Raw genomic sequence first — 14,879 nt, 5'->3', positions numbered from 1 at the left:
TTCTTTCTGTTTCAGAATGAAACTGAGGGGAAAATTGACACAGATTTTTCTATTTGTATTATCCTTAATAATGTTATGACCTCTCAACTTCATTAACCAAGAATTGTATAGAGCAAGTGAAATATTTGAAAGTGGACTGATTTTTAACCAATGTATTTTAAAAAGCTATGGTTTGCTCCTTTGCGTTTTCAGAATTTTCTTATATTTTGAGGAGGAGCAGAAAGGTTTGTGAGGAATAGAGAGAAATGGTTCGAGTATATCTCAATGATTTTATTCACTCAGCTAAATGGTATTTTTCCTTCTTAAGATAACATTTCCTTAGTGAAAATTTGCATAACTTAACTGACATATAAATACACCACAATATGTTTGAATGAGCAACTAAATCACAGCTCAAACATACAATGAAGATACTTTCCATGTTGATAATTAGAAAAGTCATATGCTTCTAAAATTTAGCCAATTTTTAATTTTTTTTTTAGATATGAACAAGCCTTTCTAACTAGTTTGGTTGGATTGAGGCCTGAAAGATATTTTTGGACAGGACTTTCAGATGTACGAAACAAAGGGACCTTTCAGTGGACCATTGAGGAAGAGGTTCAGTTCAGCCACTGGAATTCAGATATGCCAGGTACGTGGAGCGCTTCCCTCTGAGGCTTTCATTCACCTGACAAGTCCATCAGACAAAGCCTGTTATTCCCCGACATACCTTTCCAAATAGACTATGTAAATTAATCATTCTTTCAGTATTTCATAATTCATTCTCTCTCTGTTTTTTTTTTTTTTTTAATTTTCCAATTAGTTTGCAGTGGTTTAAGAAAACAAGGAAGAGAAAACTGCTAGGTTATCTGGTACTGTTCTGTTTGAAAAATATTTATGAAATCCAAAATGGTCACAAATGTTCCAAAGGACTAACTTATTTCTGAAAACTTAAAGCTCTAAGAAAGTGATACAGAACTGTTCGGTGCAACTATAAATAGAAAGATTCCTGCACTTGAGTGGTGGAGCAAGCGATAGTGCTTATGTGGGCCTCATTATTGTGTCTGTGGCCTTGGCTAACCCTTTGTATGCCTTGGATTTAATTTTATCCTTTTAAGAAACCTGCAAGGTAAGTTTAAGTATCTTCATTTTAAAGATGTGAACACTGGGACTCAGGAAATTTCTGTGACTAGAAAACTTCCAACCATGGATTTAGACTAATGTTACTGAATCAGGTTAGTTTTTGCCCAGCACCGAGAAAGCCAAACACCGAGACAATGAGATCACAGCAGAGAGAGGGTTTAATCACAAGGCAGCCACTTGAGGAAACTGGAGAGCGAGTCTCAAATCTGCCTCCCTGAAAATGGGGACTCAGGGATATTTATGGAGTAGGGGGCAAGGTGATCTGAAACGTGGGGATAGGTGATTGGAGGTGAGGAGAGAGGAGGTAATTGATGATCTGCGCAAGCGTAATCAGAATCCATGCCTCTTTATAGGATGCATGTTCACAAAATGGCAGCATTAGCATGATCTGAGGGTGGAGTTTTTAGCTTCCTGATGTCAAAAAGTCACTTATTGGGCATCTGCACAGGCGCAGTTGATGGGTTGATGGTCTCAACCAGCCTGAACTGGACAAGGGGGTCTTAATTCCTGAAAAACAGCTCAAATGCCCATTCCCATGGTGACCCAGGCACCAGGGAGGAACCTCATGAGAGTTGGATAGTATATTGCCTAAGCAGCACAGTTAACAATGGGCAGGTGATGAACCAAAAGCTGTAATCAGTAATTGCAAAAAAAGGAAAAAAACTTTAGTTACCAGCTACCTAATCATCCATGGCTGTTTACTGGTTTCACTAATGTGTGTAATTCCCAAATCTGTGCTGTTGACACTAGCACCACCCTGCCTTCCTATAAATTTTGATTTGCCTGCCCTAGGAAGCAGTTTCTGAAATAGCCTCTGAAAGATTCTTTGTCTTCTTTATACGCTGGTGTCATAGCATATGACATCATTCAGTGTGACAACACCCAAAATTTAAACATCCTTTGTAGTCAGATGTTTCATCGTGCCTGGGCAGAAGGCTAAAGAAGGAATAATAGCTCCAGTGTATGAATTTCAGTCCTAATCTTCGAGAGTTCTTTTAACTTGTATCCTCAGCTGTCAATAACAAAAATAGATTAGTAGTTTGGACAGTGTGATTCATATTTAATTATTGAACATTCTAAAAAATAGTAGTATTTCAGTTCATTTTTAAATAACTAGGTATTATATTAAGAGCTGAGCGCACACTTAAAAAAAAAAATACTAGTAAGAGTGGTAATTCTTACTCCCTGGATCAAACTTCTTAACTTCACTGCTGTTTTTCATTCAGCAGTAGGATTCTGGGAGATTCATCCTGGAATGTCCTTCAGGAGTAAAGTTGGATGAAACCAGAGCCTTAGGGAATCAGGTATCTTAGAGAAAATATTTTGGGAAAGATGTACCTCCCCAGAACTTTGAGAGTTACTTCTAAACACTTACCGTCCTTTAAAAGAAAGTGATGAAAAGATTAACTCATCTTAGCAGCAAGGACTCCTCATGTTTTCAAAGTTCTATCTTAACTATAATTTGGAAAGAACCACAACTGTAAAAACAGAATTATAAACTATTAAGCTTAGTAAAGTCCTCATTTTGTTTTATGTACTTTTTTTATCCATTAAAGCTGGCATTCGTCACAACTCAAGAAGGTAGGTAGTGATATTTGCATTTTAAGATGAGGAGACACGTTCAGAGTGGTCGAGTAACTGATGTGAAATCTCCAGCTCCAGTGAGTCTCATTTTGACGTCTGTGAACACCTTCCACCCTGGGAGACCTACCTGGGCCCTAGGGGAAAAAAAATTAAAAAAGGATCTTAAAGAATTTTTTTAAAAAGAATCATTCTTTCAGTATTTCATATTTCATTCTCTCTCTGTTTTTGTTTTTAATTTTCCAATTAGTTTGCAGTGGTTTAAGAAAGCAAGGAAGAGAAAACTGCTAGGTTATCTGGTACTGCTATTAAAACACTATTTTTGCCATTATGGTAAATTTTATCATACTAAAAATATTGTATCATTAAATGTCTATGTGTGGGGCATCCTGCCAGATGTTAGAAACACAAAATGTTATCAAAACCCTTACATTTGAGGTTATAATTCCATGGGGATACAGGCCACACAAATAAAAAGTAAGTAATGGTTCAAAGTTGCACAAATGAATTGCTAAATGCTACGGGATCTCTACTCTCCATTTTCTCCTCACATGTGAATTTTCCCCCATAATCTGACACTCAGGTTTGAATCATCTCCCGTGAGCGTGGCCAGCCTTCAGGAGCACTTCTGGAGTGAATTCTACTTTGTGTGTTTCATGCAGGGCGAAAAGCAGGATGTGTTGCCATGAGAACTGGGATTGCAGGGGGCTTGTGGGATGTTTTGAGATGTGAAGAAAAGGCAAAATTTGTGTGCAAACACTGGGCAGAAGGAGTAACTCGCCCACCGGAGCCCACCACCACTCCCGAACCCAAATGTCCAGAGGATTGGGGCACCACCGCTAAAACAAGCATGTGTTTCAAGGTAAGTATGACGTGCTAAGCTAATAATGGATTTGTAATATGCTTCAGCCTAAAGAATAACCTAAGGAATGAAAACAAAGCCAAACCAAAACCCACAGTGCCCAGGCTCCACCTGTAGAAATTCTGCTTTTATTGATCTGGAAGGGAGCCTAGACATCAGTTGTTTTTAAAGAACTCTCCTTGGGTGCATGCTAATGACCAGTTGCATTTAGACCAACACACACAATCGACAACACAAGCACAACTCACAGAAGCCTTTCTTGACGTGCTTTGCCTTCATCACTCTCTCTCTGCTTCTCTCCCAGCTCCCAGGCTTTCTTGCTCTAATCTGAGCTTACGCTTTTCATCTTAATGAAAATTTCTGCTCCCTGTCATTCTCCCCCATTGCATCTCATTTGTGGCTTGTTCTGAGAGCCCAAGCCTTTAGCTAACTGAGTGAATAAATAAATGTACAATAATGCCCCTTAAGTATCCTAGAGATAATGCTCCATCATTCTGATTTATCCCCTGATTATTATGCCTGATGGGAGATGAAGGCATTGCTAGGTAGGGGCACATGGCCTTTCAGTGTCCTTTAAATGACAATTGTATATTCTTAGGCTTGACCATCCATTTTGTCCTTATGCAATCAAGTTCACCAAAACAAACAAACAAAAGCCCCAGTGAATTAAGCATTTGGGTCTTTTTTTTCCCCCTCTTTTAAGTCCTATCCTTTCTAGAGAAAGTTAGATTTAGCTGAATATGGAAATATACTTATCTACTGCTTAATGATACTATTCTCTAATGTGCCACTCTTTGGACCTCTTTTATTCAATCCTTTCAATGGCATATGGCCGTTGCATGCCTTGTAAGACAGTTACGCAAGGCTGATGAAGAACTTGAATTACTAACGTGTATCAGAATGAGCTTGTTTAGTCTTCTCTAACTCAACAGGGGTATGGCTAGTTGGGTTGGTAACTCCCACTAGTAGCAATAAAGACTGATGAGCTGTTCAATCCAGACTAGTCAGTCAAGGCTAAAAGCATAATTCACATAGAAGGACATGTATTGGGCCAAGACAGGAGAGGATTTTGTAAATGGGTTAACTGAGGACCAACATGAAGCAAATCAGGTATTTTATTGTTGCCTCTGGAAACTTTTGAGTTACTACGCAAAGGCCAGGTTCATCCTATACTCGGCTATTAGCCTGAGGGTGGTAGGCTATGGAGATTTGTCACAGGATTTTGAGAGAAGCAGCAGAATTATCCAGAGCTTGGAAGTGGACCAAGGGTTCCGGTAGATATTATCTAGATAGATGTTCAACAAATCCAAATAAGTGCTTCACTAGAAATTCTGTAGTTTTAGAGGTGGTTGGAGCCGGGTTTATTTGAAAATACATAGACCATCTTTGTACATATTAAGATGTGGGAATTATCAATAAAATTCAGCTGATAGTAAATTGATTTAAGAAAATCAAGTCTTATACCACAGTCTAGCAAGTTGAGGGGCTCACAGAAGTCTTGGGTGTTCCCGAAGTGGAAACTTGTTCAAGGTACCTTAGTCTAGATAGCTCAAATTAGGGTCAAGGTTGGCTTGGGTTGCTTGGTGACAACTGGGCAGCCATAGTCTGTTGGAAGCAAATCTCTTTTTCCACAAGCCTGTGATTTTGGGGGCTGTGACTTAGGAGAAACAACAAATGAAAATTATAAAAGTTGGTGGATATGATGAACTCCTGTACTGTTTGCATACTGATAGGTGTTCCCCAGATTGTCACTGTGGATTCCATTTCACTGCAGTCCGGTGGATAATATGACATATTCTCTAAACTGTGTAATCTATTAAATTCCATTTAGCTTATAACCCATCTTTTTAGATGCTCTGCCAGATGAGTGTCTGTTGTGGCATGTGTTCCAATGTTAAAATATGCATCCATAAGGAAAAAGACAAGACAGTTTTGAAGGACACTACCAACAATGTGTTGAAAGACTGCCAGATTATTCATTGTTTATGCTACACAGGATAACAAACTGTGGCACAAGCTTAGGGAGGTTGTTTTCCTTAAAATTTCCTTTATTTATGTTTACTTTCTCTGCATCGTTTCTTTCATTTTTTCCCCCATCTCAAGGCCACATTTCACACTTAACCAAATTAATCCTGTTTTCTACAATGAGCTGTATGCCTAAGGCTTCTAAGATTTTAGTCTAATTTCTTCTGTGCTATAAAAAATGTGATTTTTCTGTGGTTTTCTCAACAAAATGATCCCCCAAATTTTGTTACCCCAATATTCATTCATCAATCGATTTTCAATCAAGAGAATTATATTGTTTTGGGCCATTGCAGTATCTTGTTTTTCTATAAATGAAATCTCATCAAAAGGAAATAATTATTTCTCTTGATAAGCTCTGATGTGTAAGGTAACTTCTGAAATTATATTGTCTTTAGCTGTATGCAAAAGGAAAACATGAGAAGAAAACATGGTTTGAATCTCGAGACTTTTGTAGAGCTCTGGGTGGAGATCTCGCTAGCATCAATAACAAAGAGGAACAGCAAGCAATATGGCGATTAATAACGTAAGTATCTTTTGTATATCATGCTCCTTCCTTTTACCTATTGGGTGCTAAGGATGTTGAGAAAATTCTCACATTTTCAAAATTGTTGGCTCGTGAGGTTACCCTGAGTACATTTATCATATCCCAAATCCATGGGTCCGTTTTGATTTAGTTTCACTCCACATGCTTTAATTTTATAGGTCTAAATCCTGTGGTGAATTGCTTTATAAAAGTACAAGACACTCAATATCTATTGTTAAATGAACAAACGAATGACTGTATTTCAATGCTTTACAATGGTTTATTCTTAAAAGGACAGGCATTTCAGGATCTCTATGGGTTGTCCCCAAATGCACATCTATTGCATACTACTTATCTTTAGTCTTTGAATCTCTTTATCTGTGTACTAACTAATTTATGTTTTGGAGGTAACTTTCACATTTGATTAGTCCTCATAACTAAGCAAACTCACTTCACACAATAGCATAAGATTTCTTTATGTCTTGTATATTGCAGGACCAGTGGGAACTACCATGAACTCTTTTGGTTGGGATTGACATATGGAAGTCCTTCAGAGGGCTTTACTTGGAGTGATGGTTCTCCTGTGAGTAATTTGATTTAAGACTGTATCATTTTCTTACCTTATCGTGTATTTATTTTGACGTTATTCCTTGGCTTAATCCAAATTTTTGGTAAGACAGGTTCTTTTTTTAATTAATTAATTAATTATTTTAAATTTTTTTGTAGGTATTTCATTTTTTATTTTTATTTATTTATTTTTACGGATGTACATCATATTTCAAATTCTGTGTACATTACATCATGTTCACCACCCGAAAACTAATTATTGTCCATCCCCTCACATGTGAGCCTAATCACCTCTTTTGCCCTCCCGCCTCCCTCCTTCCCCAATGGTAACCACCAATCCAATCTCCAATGCTGTGTGTTTTTTTGTCGTTTTTATCTTCTACTTATGATTGAGATCATATGGTATTTGACTTTCTCCCTCTGACTTATTTCACTCAGCGTAATGCCCTCAAGCTCCATCCATGTTGTCACAAATGGCCAGATTTCGTCATTTCTTATGGCTGAATAGTAGTCCATCATGTATAAATACCACATCTTCTTTATCCATTCGTCCCTTGATGGGCACCTAGGTTGCTTCCATGTCTTGGCTATTGTGTATAATGCTGCAATGAACATAGGGGTGCAAGTATCTTTATGCCTTTGTGTTTTCAAGTTCTTTGGATAAATACCCAGCAATGGAATAGCTGGATCATATGGTAGATCTATCCCTAATTTTCTGAGGATATTCCATACTGCTTTCCATAGTGGCTGCACCAGTTTGCACTGCCACCAGCAGTGAACAAGGGTTCCCTTCTCTTCACATTCTCTCCAACATTTGTTTTTTCCTAAGACAGGTTCTTATGATAGCTAGAGACATTTTTCTATGAAAAATAAATGCCATTTTAGGATCATCATTATGGCCCTGCCCTGGTATAGTTCTCCGTTCACTTAAGGCATAACCATGGTTGACTGGATGAAAAAATATTAGAAAATTCATTCCATTAGCTTATATAAAATAATATTCTGGTTCTACCACATAAAATTGATGTGTAAGTGTTTAAGCTTCTTAAAAACTGGGTGTTTTATAGAATTTTCTAGATCATGAGATCTGGAAACAACTTTTGGTATTCATTAGTAACCATTTGGCTCTGGCAGACTTCTCCATTCTCAGGAATGGAGAAGCGAGAGGCTGTGGCACCTGCCCGTGGTGTTTACTTAGCAGCTCCAGTCATCACAGGAAGTGATTTTGTGTAATTTCAGTTCTACCTCTTCCTATAACCCACCAGCACCTTTTCAAGGCACTTAGATAACATGGCTTATTTGATGGCTCCATTCATATTTGGATTATATATATGAATGCATAATTAATTTTGAATTATATATGATATATACATATATAATAATATAAATATAATGTAATGTATATAATATATTATATATATATCTCTCGATAGATCATAGTGCTTAGTCTCAAACCCGTGGGCTATAATTCTGCACTGAAAACTCCATCAGAAACCTAAACCCAGCCCTCCATTTATGTCCACTGTTCATTTTGGTAAAGTTTGGTAGCTCTGTTAGCAACATTTCATAAGTCTTTCTCTTTTGTGAGAAGAACTAATTGCATTTCTTTATCCTGCCTGTCTCATAAAGAGAAAGTTTCCAACATCACATGGAATTATTATCCCTTAAGAATGGGTTATAGATGTAGGATCTCCCAATACTGACAAGTGGAGCTTTCTTGCCAAGTTTTTCCTATATATGAGTCCCTCTACATGGCCCTGGATCCACTCTATTTAAGTAAGGAAAATTGTACAATAATTAATAGCATACTCTATTCAACTTCAAAAGTTTCTGTGTAATGAAAGCTCTTTCTTTCCCACCCATGTTCATAAACCTTGCTTTCAAAGCAAAGTTATTGTGAAAAAAAGTAAATGGATTAAAAAATGTGACTATATCTTTCCTTTCCTGTTTGGATAGATGATTGGCATTGGCCTGATACAAATGCTTAATTGTTGCAATGTAATGTTTCTAACACAGGTTTCATATGAAAATTGGGCTTTTGGAGAGCCTAATAATTATCAAAATGTTGAATATTGTGGTGAGTTGAAAGGTGACCCCAGCATGTCCTGGAATGACATTAACTGTGAACATCTCAACAACTGGATTTGCCAGATACAAAAAGGTATGATAACCTGTGTTCTCCTTTATCTCAGATTGGAGAACTAACCTCATGACATCGCACTATCTTCCCTTAATTAGCAGAACCAAAGAAAATAACAAAACAAGGGTACTGGCAGGGGCCATTCTTCACAGGATAGGAATGAAGTCGCTGAGCACAGATAAATGTCCCAAAGGAACAGGAGATCAAAAGGCCACTCGGGGAATCCTGGATGAGAGTCACATCCTCTAAAACAGTTCCCACAAACTGTGATTCTGGCTTAGGTTTTTCAGTGATGGGAGTGGGTGAGCATTGTACTTTGTAAGCAGAGTAATGAAAATACAATTTCTGTTTTGGAATTTTCACCCCTTGACCTACATGACTCATCAACAGTTAAAAGTTTCCTAAGTCTGAATATTCTAAGAATCACTTTCTCAAATAAATGTTCAACACAAAGACCAAGCATCATTTTGAGGCCCCTGATGCTGTTGGACCCACCATGTGGTTGATGGTCAAAAAGTCAATATCATAACTCAGCAAGTTCCACATATTCAAGTCAGGCATTGACATCAGAGGATTCGGGTTCTTGTATTAATATAAACAAACAGACCCACACCTTGAATCAAAATATACGTCAACTACCTCCTCAGTAAACAGATAAATGGGACCACATTGCCCTCTGCTGTTGGGGAACCTTAGCTACTGTCCCAACTCTACTGCCAGAGACGCTGTGTTGCTCCTGCTGTCTGTCAGCTTATTTTCCTCACTCCATCTGAGATTAGTGCTTTCAGAGTTCTCAGAAGAGAGGACTAAATAGCGGCCAGTTTTGCTTTGAACATCTCCGAGCTACCAATGACCATTTTCCTTATGTATTATTAGTCGTTCTGTTCTTACAGATGTTAAACACATTAAGCCAAAAAAGCTAGGTAACCTGAGTTCTTTTATCAGATTTCAGCAAAGTCCAGATATACCATTAACAGCTTGGAAAGACAAATATTTAATTTAACTTTTAGTAAAACATATGTTTAATAAAAATAAGGTGCTTTGAAGAAAATATATTTTGTAAGTAAATAGTTCGCATTTAATGGTTTCAAATAATGAAATTTTAAGTAATTTTACAGTGAATGATAAGATGTGTGGCTGTAAAACTAACATCATGGAGCGCCTTCTAAATTCCAATAATTACGATACTTTCCCCCAACTATTACTAGCTCCATTTTGCTGTTGACAAAATTAAGGGTAAGCAATTTACAGTCAAGTTTGTGATTCGAACCTAGGCTTTCTGAACCAAAACTTGTGTTCTTTTCTTTCCTTTGTATGATGTTACTTGTTGTGCCTGAAAGCTGTCTTCCAATTTCTGGTGGTTATAATCGTGCCTAATTTGTTTCAATCTTAGCTCCTAACTCTGTTTTCCTTCATTCTCCTCCCCTGCAACATACTGGGAGATTTGGTGAGTGGAAGAGAGGGGAAGTTGTTAGCTATATTGATCCACGAAGATAGAGAAACTAGAAGGATACGTGATAGCAGAAGTTCGAGCACACTTTATATCTCATTTTCTTTTGTTTTCCAGGACAAACACCAAAACCTGAGCCAACACCAGCTCCTCAAGACAGTAGGTGTTTTCCTATTTTTCCATCTCCATATTGATGGCCTTTCTTTCCTGTTTCCTTTCTGTGAAGAAAATACTTACCCTAGGGAGGTGGAGAACAGAGGTTCTTAACATCTTTGGGAATCTCATGAAAGCTTGCATCTTCTCCCTCAGACAGATGCTCGTAAGCACAAACATAAAGCAGGGTAATACAATTTCTCAAGGGTTCACGAATCAAATCTAAGCTCCCAGGTTTCTTCTTATCACATGTACTGGTTTCCTATGGCTGCTGTAACAAATTACCACAATCTTGGTGGCATAAAGCAACACACGTTTATTCCCTTACAGTCCTGGAGGTCAGAAATCTGAAATCAGTTTCACAGGGCTAAAATCGAGGTATTGACAGCACCACACTCCCTCCAGAGTTTCTAAGGGAGAATCTATTTCCTTGACTTTATTAGCTTCTAGAGCTTCATTCCTTGCATTTATTGGTCTGTGGCCCCTTCCTCCAACTTCAAAACCAACAATGTAGCATCTTGCTTCATTTGTCACAAAGCCTTCTTCTTCCATAGTCAAATCTCCCTTTGCCTCCCTCTATAGGGACACTTGTGACTGTATTTAGGGACCATCCAGATAATCTTGAACAATCTCTCCGTCTCAAGATCCTTAACTTAATCACTTCTACAAGGTACCTTTTTCCATCTAAGGTTACATTCATAGATTCCAAAGATTAAGACCTGGGTATCTTTGGGGGCTCTTAGTCAGCCTTCTACAGCACAGAACCGTAGAATCCCATGGTTTGGAAGAAGCCTTAAGGGAGGAGCCTTTCTGGTATGTGAATTCTTCAATCATACACTGAAGCACCCAAGTCCATCTCTTAGTTCTTTCTTATATTGAGATGAAAGCTGCTTTCTAATAACTTCCACTCCCTGCATGTAAATCCTTCCAACTATACTATACTATTGATGAAAGTAACATTGAGAGTTCTTTTACCCAATAATGATACATGGAACTTAATTGGGGACAGAAAGCAGCTAGATTTTACAGAATTGGTGGAAAGTGGATATTTGGGCTTAGATAATTCACTCTTTATTAGGCATACACATCCTGCTTATTCTGGGCTCTCAGAGTTGCAGATACCTCTGATATAACTACTCTGCCCTTTGCACTTTTGTGTATGATACATACTAGATTCTTGAATTTGTCTAAGTAAAATTCGTCACCTTTTTCCATTAATTTTTCAGATCCACCAGTCACTGAAGATGGGTGGGTTATTTACAAAGACTATCAGTATTATTTTAGCAAAGAGAAGGAAACCATGGACAAAGCACGGGAATTCTGCAAGAAGAATTTTGCTGATCTTGTTTCTATTCAAAGCGAAAGTGAAAAGAAGTTTCTGTGGAAATATGTAAGAATATGATTAATTTAAGGATAGAATAGTGACATGTGATAAGCTAAGATAATGTCTACAAATGGTACCCCATGGTGCAATTTCAAATTATGTGCTGAATTTGAACCTTCTAAGATCAGGGGTAAAAATGCCAGAGGAGGGGAGGTGGGTGTTGGCCATAGATTTCTTGAATATTTAATGCAGAATCACAGAACCCAGAAACAATTTTCAGTCTGGGTGTTGTGAGAATCCATAATTGATGGTTTTGAGTTCACCAATTTAATTTTCAAAGGTTATGATTCTTGACTAGTTGTTATAGATCAATCCTGGACCCTTTATGTGCAGTGCAGGTTGATTATTAATTTACAAACCTGTCTTAGTTGGAGCAAATTGTTGGTTAATAAACAGTATAGCTTGATTATTAACATAAAAATCTTTCTGCTTTTACCAAAATTGTCAGCTAACAGTGAAAGTAGAATTTTTTTTCCTAAGAGCGCTTGGCTCAGTCTTTCTCTTAAAAAGCTTCTTGGTATCCTTGTTATTGGCCAGAAAGGAATGGAGAGAGAGAGCAGAAAAAAATAAGTTGAACAGTAATGAAAGAATAAAAATTCATTTGATGACAAAGATATTAGAGTGTAGTCTAACTTATCTTTATCTTTGTGGATATACCTTGGTTTGAAATTCTCAGGATGTTTCCTAATATTGCACAAATATATATGTGGATGAAAAAGTCTTTCCTTAGACAGATAGTCCCAAATGATTACTTTGTTTTAAAGAATGACTTCAACAGTCTAATTACTATAGGCATTTGATACTATAGAGAATGACTTAGAATATTTGTTTTATAAATGCAGGTTGTTATATAGTGTGCATATTTTTGTTTTTATTTCTATGAAAAGCATAACTTTGAATATACAGCAACATTTCTGCATAAGTTCTTCCTTAGAAAAGTTCCCAAATAGGCTGCCTCATGAATATGTAGGTTTTATTTAAGAATTTGCTTACTATGTAAGTATAGATTGAAATATCTGTAAATTTCCATGTTTTAGGTAAACAAGAATGATGCACAACCAGCATATTTTATTGGCTTATTGGTCAGCTTGGATAAAAAGTTTGTGTAAGTAAATTAAAATAAAACAACTTTGCTTAGGATACTGATCTGATAAATACCTAAGAGTTACTCTGAGACTTTTGTTTTGATGAATGCGTTAAAAAAAATCCTGCAGTGTTCTCAAACTAAAAAGCATCTTTAAAAAAACACAAAAGAATATAAAATAACCCTGTTAATATTTTCAACATTATAATTGTCAAATAAACAAGTCAAAATCTGATTTAATCTTACAAAACTTCACCTACCTTTGTTTTTAGATGTCACCTGTTAGTAAATCATATCCTAAGATCAGGTATTATACAGATATGAATACTGAATTTATAGTCATGTGTCACTTGATAGGGGTACTCTCTGAGAAGTGCATTGTCAGGCAATTTCATCATTGTGTGAACGTCATAGAGTGTACCTACACAAAACTAGATGGTACAGCCTCCTAAGCCCCTAGGTTGTATGGTACTTCTTATGGGACCACCATCCAATATGTGGTCTATCATTCAGCGAAACATCATTATGCCGCACATTACTGTATTTTAAAAATTATGATTCCCATTTGGATTGCTCTTGGTGCACAGAACCAAAGGGTCCTTTCATGTTGCCCTCCTCCCTGCTATAAGAACACTACTTTGAAGTATTCTTTCAACTGCATGAAATGCTTTCCCTTCAAAGGAATGACTGTACTGTTTTCCGTTAGATACAGGGGCCAGGAAAAGCTGCAGAAAGAAGGAAATTAGTACATTTTTGGGGTTTCTTTCCTTGTTCATTAATACACATGTTCTCCTAAGTTTGAAGAGCAGGTATGTCTTCCTGGCTCATATACACATGTTTTAGCCACATGTGTTCCGTGTGACTGTCATTGACATTTTGAGCAATAGAGACCTAAACTCACACTCATCATTTTTAAAGACCAGAGATGTCTGATGCTCCTTTGGACAAGCACCCGTTTTAATCATCTCTAAAATGAGAGGGTCGAATTCGATGATCTCTTGGTCTCTTTCCAGCTAACAGTCTCTGAATTTCTATAATTTATGAAAATAAGCATTGGCCCACGTACCTTAGGAGAGACCAGAATAAACATGAAAATCAGGCAATGGGCCTAACAAGAAACTCTACATTCTTAATTTCTCTATGGGTGGTTTTGTTTTGTTAGAATCGTGCCTAAGAAGTACTATGGAGGGTTTTGTGCTCTGGCCTACTTCCTTTTCTTCTCCTAGTTCAAGACTAAAGGTAGTTTCCTCCAGAGATGGAAAAGTAGACAGACTTGCCAAGGCACTGCATTGCTGCAGAGAAGCGCAATGCCACAGGAATCATCAACCATCTTTGGTGTTTTCCTGCTAGTCTCTCTAGAACCTTCTCTTCTGTTCACTTAGGCTCCTGTGTGCCCTTCATTTTGATTGACTTGCCTGTCCCCGCCACTAGGCTATAGCCAATTATTCTAATGATTGGATTGTTGCTAAATGCCTGAATTTTCTTTTCCAGATGGATGGATGGAAGCAAAGTGGATTATGTGGCTTGGGCCACAGGTGAACCCAATTTTGCAAATGAAGATGAAAACTGTGTAACCATGTATTCAAACTCAGGTAGATGATATAAAAATCTTGAATTTGCCTTGTGGTATGTTGTGTCATTTCCTACATCCCTAGGCTAAAAGCAGCAAGTTGTGCACTTAAATCGGGCAAGAAAAGAAGAGGGAATAAAGGAGGATTCTAATTTTAGCAGTATAGCCATTCAATTTGTAAGGAGAATGGATGCTTAACATTTACTCTAATAAGTGACACGGTCAATCTTCTCACTTTTCATTTGATGAAATACTTTTTCGTGCTGTGATTTGAGGAAAATATTCAGAATGTTTATCTGTCTCCTTTGTCTCTCTCTTCAATCTTTATCTGTAAGATGGGAATAATGACAGAACCTATCTGTTGTTAAGAAATTAAATGAGGTAATCCATCTAAAAAACTATGCAACTGATTAGTATA

The 14,879-nt window shown here is 37.3% G+C and overlaps 1 protein-coding gene across 1 annotated transcript in view; it reads left to right on the top strand.

Moving 5' to 3' along the window:
• Positions 1-14,879, top strand: part of MRC1 (mannose receptor C-type 1) — an 89,023-nt gene that overhangs the window by 46,679 nt on the left and 27,465 nt on the right. Inside the window, exons 11-19 of the mRNA XM_014846032.2 lie at positions 483-631; positions 3,366-3,565; positions 5,986-6,113; positions 6,609-6,696; positions 8,697-8,841; positions 10,388-10,429; positions 11,650-11,813; positions 12,845-12,912; positions 14,383-14,483. Coding sequence (XP_014701518.1) covers positions 483-631; positions 3,366-3,565; positions 5,986-6,113; positions 6,609-6,696; positions 8,697-8,841; positions 10,388-10,429; positions 11,650-11,813; positions 12,845-12,912; positions 14,383-14,483 — 1,085 coding nt within the window. The remainder of the gene's footprint in view (positions 1-482; positions 632-3,365; positions 3,566-5,985; positions 6,114-6,608; positions 6,697-8,696; positions 8,842-10,387; positions 10,430-11,649; positions 11,814-12,844; positions 12,913-14,382; positions 14,484-14,879) is intronic.

The sequence above is a fragment of the Equus asinus genome, chromosome 29, assembly GCF_041296235.1.
Source record: "Equus asinus isolate D_3611 breed Donkey chromosome 29, EquAss-T2T_v2, whole genome shotgun sequence".
NCBI classification, from domain to species: domain Eukaryota; kingdom Metazoa; phylum Chordata; class Mammalia; order Perissodactyla; family Equidae; genus Equus; species Equus asinus.
Note: the sequence above shows the minus strand (reverse complement) of the source record. Positions and strands in the feature narration are given on the sequence as shown.